Below are 7999 nucleotides of genomic sequence, written 5' to 3' on the forward strand. Positions count from 1 at the left end.
ACAAACAAAACTGAGCCATGATGAGAAAGCCCAAACAGGCGATGGGAGATCCTAGACATCTTTCATTTTGCTCCAGTTGTTGAAATGTGTTAGTCTTTTTTATGGAAAGTACCCCTGGCCATGTGCTTTTGTGCTTAAATGTGTCTCTTTTGTTGATGGGAGTCACTGACAAAGCTATTGCTCCGAATAGCCGTGTACTCACTGTTTAGTCTTTGCCATAGAAAGTACTGCTGACTCAGTTTTTGTGTAGGGGGATCGGGTTTAGCTCTTGCCAGGATGCACCGACTAAACTGTTTCTGTTCTGTTAACTTTCTTCAGCCTTCGCTGGTTCAGTGCTTCTGAATTTCACTGGTTCTTTCCCCGATAAAGTCACTAATAAAGAGAAATGGCTAGCATTTACTAGCATTTAACCACAGGCACTCATGGAAATTTCTCATGGAAATCTCCCTTAGCTCAAATATTATAAGACATTTTGCTATTTCTTTGCATGTGTTACTTTTCAAATATAGTACCTCAGTTAAAATAAGCGAATAAAAATGTGTTTGTATTATTCTAGGCAAGAGGTTTTTAACCTGCAACATGCAAATAAAATGCAACATCTCTATGTTGTATGAATTACTGATTTAAAAATCTACTTCCTGTTCAGCATCAGCTGCTTTTGGATAAATTGACTATAGTGCTGGGGGTGCAGACTGGATGAAGCTGCAGGGGTTCTTCATAATCCTGTAGCAAGTATAATGCAATCTCTTTAAAAATATGTACACATTTTCACTTTTTTATTCACCTTCTGGATCCAGTTTAGTTATAAATAGAATTGCAACCCAAACATCTGCTTAAAATGTTGACACACTTTTATTGTGACACAAGTACAGAAGAAACAAAAAAAAGTCAGTGCTTCTTTCTTGTTAAAATCAAAAAGGCATTTAATTCTTATATGAAAAAAGTAGCGTTGAACATCACAGAAGAGACAAACGAGCCAAGTCCCTTTTCTACCTAAAATTGTACAAGTTTGCATCAAACCGGCTCAGACAGTTTCTACTGAACTGTTGAATCGGCGAGAAGAACGCGCCGCGCTTCGACGATCAGCCCAAGGAGGAAGTGCTAAAGTGCTGAGACATTCAGACGTAAACAGGAGCATTTCACAACAGTCACAGGGTACACAATCTTTACATTTCATATGATGAAAAGCAAAGGGGAGAAATGAGGATGTTGATGGTTTCTTTATTCAGCCGGCAGCTGGTGAAAAAATATAGCATATTTATGATTATATTAAGGCACCAAAGGACAACTGAAGTCAACTCTCAGTCCGATTTAGATTCACAATACAGCAGTGCAGCTTTATTTTCACACGCCTTTCTTGTATTATTCATTAAGCGAACAGAGAGGAACAACGGTGCAGTTATTATTCTCTCTTTTTGTGCACAGAGGCCGGTTTACTGCTCCTTCTTCTCCAGGTACTTGTTGTACTGGTTGTCAGTGTTCAGAAGCTTGTCCCACCAGGTAAAGGTGGAGGCGTAGTTACCCACAAAGTTATAGTGGTGGAAGTCATGGAAACGGGCGCCGGCGTAGAAAGGGATCAGGTGGAGCGGGTTCAGAGGGATGTCATAACCGCTGGGATGAGGAATAAGAGAGGGAAGAAAGACACGTCACCATTTAGAGGGAATAAACAACATTTATTTGTGTCTCAGATGAGAAGATAGCAGCGATTGCTCTTTTCTAATCAGGAAGAGGAAGTACAGAAGTGACACTGCAGAAATAAAAGTTATGGCTTCCTATCTAGCTGTTTTTTTGTTTTTTTAAACAAATTCAGTCATAACCTTAATTTTAACAGAAAAGACATCCGTGCTGTACCTTTCTGCTGATTTATCTACTATTAAGGTATTCTTGTCTTATTTTGAAGGCAATGTTTGCTTAATTTATGTCAACATAACAGCACCACACCCCTATAATACAGTATTAAGCAACAACATTTTTCTAATTTGGTAAGAAAATTTATTTTGGTCTTACCAGTAATTGCCTGCTGTATAACCCAATGACTCAGTTCAATCTTACTGACTAAAATATTATCCACAAATTACTTACAATTGTTGTACATTTGTTTCACAATAAAGTCAAAATGTTTAGAATGCATGCCTTAAAAATGCTCTCTAAGAATACTTCCATGTGTATTATCTTTCAGTTTTTAGGTTTTATTTATTAACATTTGTTGTAGCCTTCGTATTTTTTGCGGCTCAATCTGTGGTTTTTATCTGTGAAATGTGTTGAAGTGAAATAAACTTTGTTTACTTTAAAAATCTGAATTATAAGTTTTCAAATCATAAGTAAAAATATGACATGCACATAAAGATAAAACATAAAATATTTGTATTTCAAATAGCAAAAATACATTTACAAGATGAATAAAAAATTGTTTTCATTTTACTAAGATTTAAAAATTTCTTATTAAATTGTTCTGCTTAGAAAAAGTCCAATACTATAATTTTTGTACTCTTCTGGACTGGTCAAAATAAATAATTAAAATCCACCAGAAATATTTGAAAGATGCATAAAAAGACAGATTGACTCAAGCATCATGTCATGTTAATGGGGTCCTCTGTGGCCCTCTAGTGGTCAATTCCATAAACTACAGACATGGACAATGTTTTTTTTTTTTTTTTTTAACGTCCATATTTTACTGGGCCATATGTGAGATCGTAATATTCCTGACGATTAAACCTCTTACTGTGTCTCACCTGTGAACATCGATGGTCTCCAGCAGACGGAAAGCCACCCAGGCCCAGAGGAAGAACACGTGGTTACAGAAGATCATGATGCCAATGAAGAAACCAGCGCCCAGGATCAGCGTCTCCAGGGGATGAGCGTACTCTGCCTGCATGCCGAACGGAGCCTGAGACACGTGACGTCAGATTTAATCAGTAACTCTGCAGTAAAGACGGTGTGTTTGTTTATCAGCTGCGCGTTTCACTCACGGTGAACTCGTGGTGGACTTTGTGGATGTATTTGTAGATGCGCCTGTGGTGCAGTATGCGGTGAAGGAAGTAATGCCAGGTGTCCTCGATGACGGCGCAGCCGAAGCACCGAGCCAGAAGAGACGTCCTGGAAGAGAGCAGAGGAGGGAGTGGTTGGACAAATCACCACGAAAAGAATCCGACAGCAGGATTTATCTGGCGGATCACTGAGAAATAATTCAATCAATCCAAATAAAATACCCCCAATTCCTCCCAAAACCAACGGCACCTGTCCAGCTAATTAAACACTGGGCCTGTTTTTGTTCCACTGAGCAAAACACACAAATTAAAAGAAAAGAAGTTTATAATGGATTATGTTTTTAGCAATACAAATAAAATAAAACCAAATTCTTACACTCGCATAAATAGTCATAATGTTGGCTGGCATGAATAATTCTGTTTGATTTAACTAGGAAATTAGAGTCACTAAAAGAGCAAGAAAACACAACTAGACAATTTGCAGGAAAAATACACCCAGATATTATTGACCTGACTCAAGTTCATTATACTGTTTAACATATAAAGTTATTTATTCAACAAGCCACTTATGGTATCACCATAACAAATACAAGATATGGACTTAATATTTAACTTATTAACACAAAAAGAATTATACGATTAATTCAGTGTATGTTTTAGGGCTGGGCAATATATATAGATTTTTTATTTTATTTTTTTTAGAAGAGATATGAGACAATATTGTTTATATTGAGATGGTCTATGTTGCGTTATAATTATACCTTTATGTATTCCAGTCGGTTATTTATCAGCCGTTTCTCATATTTATCTACAGCTGTTTGTTAAGAAATGTGCCTGTGAGAAATTTGGGATGAAGCTTTGATACAGAGATGCATTTTTATAATTATCTTATGAAAAGAAAACATACTGAGATAAATATCGTGTATCGGCATTCAGCCTGATAATATCTTTTTTTTGGTTCATACCGGCCAGCCCTACTATTTTTTTAAATACCGTTTATGTGAGACTTTGTTTCAAAACTGTGTTCACTGACCATCGAGGCATGGCGTCCCAGTCATACGGGATGCTGAAGAACTCGGTGAAGTAGTACGTTCCACAGATTAAAGGAAACTGGATGAAGAAGTGGTTAAACAGCAGCATCTTGAAACATCTCCACTGTTTCTCCCACGTCTCAGGCTTGTCCTGCACAAACACACACAAATGTCATCATTCGCCATCATTTAAAAAAAAAAAAAAGATGATTAAAAACCAGGCGAAGAAGCATAAAACAAGCACCGACCTGCTGGATTTTGTATTTCTGCATGAAGGGCATGAACTGGAAGAGGAAGCCGGGCAAACAGAACAGGAAATAGATGAACTCGTGGACGATGAGCGAGCCCCATGTGGCGATCTGGAACTTGGTGTAGTTGTCCAGCATGTAGCCCCAGGCGTGTTTCAGGGAGGGCTGAAGGGGGTTTTCTGGCAACACGGCATCTACATACTCCACTGCCAGGTAAGCAGAGCTCAAGATGTCTGAAGTGTGGTTCGCCGCCATGACGGTGGATGCAGGTCTGGAAAGAAGCCCGAAAAAAATCAACAGTGGAGTAATTATCATTCCTAATAATCATAGATGTCCACGAAAAGCAGAAATCAGCATAATTTAACTGAGTCATACACGTGATATTATCTATCAGTATGTCTCATTTCACTTCAATTCTAAGTATGATACATAAAGTACTGTGCCTTTCTTTGTAGACTTCATTTTTCTTTTTTGGACTTCTCAATCATTTTTTGTCAGGTCCTATTTTTAGTTTTTGTTTATTCCATTTAACGCCTGTGTTGTAGAAGCTGTAAATCTTTAGACACCTTATTACAAGGGATAACAAAGATAAATATGTATATATATATATATATATATATATATATATATATATATATATATATATATTTAGCATAAATAGTAAAATTACCAAAATAACACAGACTCGTGTCATGTCAAATTTAGGAGAATGAAAACAACTTTCAGCTGGAATGACTCTGAGTGGCCAAAATAGGATCCTTTTCTTTCTAGTAAAAGAAAAGGAAGAAAATAAAGCAACAAGGTCTCCTGTAACAACAAGCCACTTCGGTAGTAACGCTGCTACTGAGGAAGACTCACCTATTTTAAGTAGACTTTAAGTCAGACACAGCACAGACATATAAGAAGCTATTTAAGGGGATACTTTGTGAAATGTCTGCAAGAAAAGCAGAGAGATTGAGAGAGCGAGACTTGAAGCCGATAACAGGAAGTTTTATGTCTTAGAGCTTTTAGTTCATGTCTCTCCTGCAACAGGAAATGTTGGCGAAGGCACTTTGGAAATCTCAGATTCAAGGTGAGGATCGACGTTCTCTACGTTTAAAAGTGGCCAGCTGATTTCCCAGTGCATCTCCACACAGGGTCTTTTGGGAAACTTCAGATACCTGAAGTAAGATCTATTGCAATAATTCTTTATCTTATTTATCATTTTAAAAAGGTTTAGTTGTATTTTTTTTGGTATTTTTTTTATAATGAAAGATAATGAAATCCTTAACATGTATTGCTGTATTTACTATTTATGGTTAAAACCTAGGAATTTAGCTCTTTATCATGTTTGGCTCCTTCCCTGTTTCCTTTTTAAACAAATATATTTCCCCAACTGTTTATTCTCAATTGCTTATTCTTTTATAATACAAATAGTTTGCGCCCCTTTAGTGTGTTTCTAAAGTTAACCTCTGTCAGGATCTTTTATGGTATTCTTCTTTGAGTGAAGTATGTTCTCAACAAAAAGTTTGACCACTACGCCCGGAAAAAAAAAAATTAAAATGAAATAATTATCTACCTGTATAATGACCAAAACGCGAATTTAGTTCCTATTTAACATATTTAAATTAAGTTAATAAAGTGTCATAAGATAGGTTATAGAGGTAAACAAGCTCCATGCTGCGTCTACCAAACTTTATAGCACAAAACTGTAAATACGTACATTAGGCAACCTACTTCACATCTTTTCTGTTTGAAATCCTAAAAAAAGTAATTGATGATTAAAAACATATACCAACTAAAAGATAATTATGAACTAAAGCATTAATGAGAGCCTTATTTTACTGCGATGACAGTTCCTTTCTCACGCCACACTTAGCTAAATGCGAATTTATCGACTCAATACGGAAGTTTATCTGAACAAAACTAGACATGAGCCTTAAAAGCTAAGCGAGAAACATCTTTGATATCAGCTAAATGTTTTACCTGCAGACTTCTACGACATGAAAGCCTCACCTTTCCGCAACGGGTCCCGGTCTACCTGAGCGAGAGACGGGCGGCCGGGTGAAGAGCAGTAATATTGGAAAATCCTATTGGTCGACAGGAGGGGAGAGTGACGTCACCGCCAGAGCGGGTTCGATGATTGGTTGGCGGAATGGAGTGATGATAGTGAGACTGGAGGGCTCTACGGCGACAGCCAATCAGAGGCGGAATCTGTTTTCATAAGTTCAGCAGGCTGCATGAGGGCAGAGATGGGGTGGTGGTGATTTTTTTTTTAAATATGTTTGGCTTTAGTTCACTTTTCAGTGTTGTTACGTGATCCAACTTCAGGTGTCTCCGTAGGAACAACAGCTAAACATGTCAAACGAATATGAAGCAAGATACTTATGTAGTTAAATATATGTACTATTATATGATAAAATAAGTAATCTGTCCAAAAAATATTTGGAGTCTTGCTCCAAAAAACAAACAAACAAACAAAAAAAAAAAAAACTGACCAATATTTGTCTGATCTACAAATGCTGAGGCACTTTCCATTTACTTTTACAACTAAAATCTTAAAAAAATATAAGAGAAAAAAGGGAAAAATAGGAAAAAACTAAAATTGTCACTTGAGCAATTTCTAAGTTTTATACATTAGGAAAAATTAAATAGTACTGTAGCATAATACAGTACAGTGTACTGATATACCAATAAATTTTTATTTTTTTGTTTTAACTTTTGAATAACTTGTTTTTTCATAGTACGTACATCTGACCTGGTGTTGTGTTTAGCTGTGGCACTCCGGGGGTGGGTGAGATCATCTGCCATTACCCTTTTTAACATAGAAAGTACTCCTGGGTCAATGTGAGCTTCTGTGCTTTCTGTGTCTCTGCTCTGTCTTCTCTAACCCCCAGTCGGTTGAGGCAGATGACCGTTCACACCGAGCCCGGTTCTGGTTCTACTGGAGGTTTTTCTCTCCACTGTCGCTTCATGCATGCTCAGCATGAGGGATTGCTGCAAAGCCATCAACAATGCAGACGACTGTCCACTGTGGCTTTACGCTCTTTCAGGAGGAGTGAATGCTGCTTGGAGAGACTTGATGCAACCTGCTGGGTTTCCTTAGATAGACAATTCAATTAAATCATCCAGACAAATGTTTTCTTTGTAAAGTGCCTTGAAATGACATGTTGTGAATTGCAGCTATATAAATAAAATTGAACTGAGTTAATAATATTTATGTAGACTATATCCTCTCCTGTTACAATACGTCTGCACAACACAAACCCAGAATACTACCTGTCAATATCTGCAACGTTGTGTTATTTTTCTTCAACATAAATTTGTTTTGTTTATTCTATATTATATATTCTACAATTACTTATGCCAAAGCAAATTCCTCGTACATGTAAAACACTACTTGGCAATACAACTCTTTCTGATTCTGAAGCTTGGGTTAAATACATGCTCTCCATAAGAATAACTTTTTGCATTTAATAATGTCATTAATTTCTTTTATCTTATTATATTTTCTGCATTGAAATTCTAATACTTAATATTGGCATACTGTTAAAAATGTATCATAAAAATATCTATCTATGCTTGAAACATTAAAAATAATTATCGTAGTACAAAATGTAGTTTTTATCTCCATCTTCAGTTACTTTCACTCCTGCAAAACATCCTTTTTTATTCTCATAAAAACACAAATTGCTCAGAAAAACCTAAACAGAAGCAAAGATATTCCAGTACAAAATTTAAAAATACAAAACAA

General features: G+C 36.5%; 1 protein-coding gene across 2 annotated transcripts; it reads right to left on the reverse strand.

Annotated features, from left to right (window-relative positions):
- Window positions 1-833: 833 nt before the first annotated feature.
- On the reverse strand, window positions 834-6355 carry msmo1 (methylsterol monooxygenase 1). 2 transcript variants are annotated; one of them, XM_012869883.3, is made up of 6 exons: window positions 6262-6355; window positions 4267-4537; window positions 4021-4169; window positions 2970-3096; window positions 2733-2887; window positions 834-1611 (listed from the first exon to the last, which is right to left on the reverse strand). In XM_012869883.3, exons 2-6 carry the CDS (start codon window positions 4519-4521, stop codon window positions 1434-1436), a joined length of 864 nt encoding a protein of 287 aa, XP_012725337.2. In that variant the 5' UTR covers window positions 4522-4537; window positions 6262-6355; the 3' UTR covers window positions 834-1433. The 2 variants fall into 2 exon arrangements, with proteins under 2 accessions (XP_012725337.2, XP_012725329.2); XM_012869875.3 differs by having other exon boundaries at window positions 6232-6339.
- Between the last annotated feature and the right edge of the window lie 1644 nt (window positions 6356-7999).

Source organism: Fundulus heteroclitus, chromosome 5 (assembly GCF_011125445.2).
Source record: "Fundulus heteroclitus isolate FHET01 chromosome 5, MU-UCD_Fhet_4.1, whole genome shotgun sequence".
NCBI lineage: Eukaryota > Metazoa > Chordata > Actinopteri > Cyprinodontiformes > Fundulidae > Fundulus > Fundulus heteroclitus.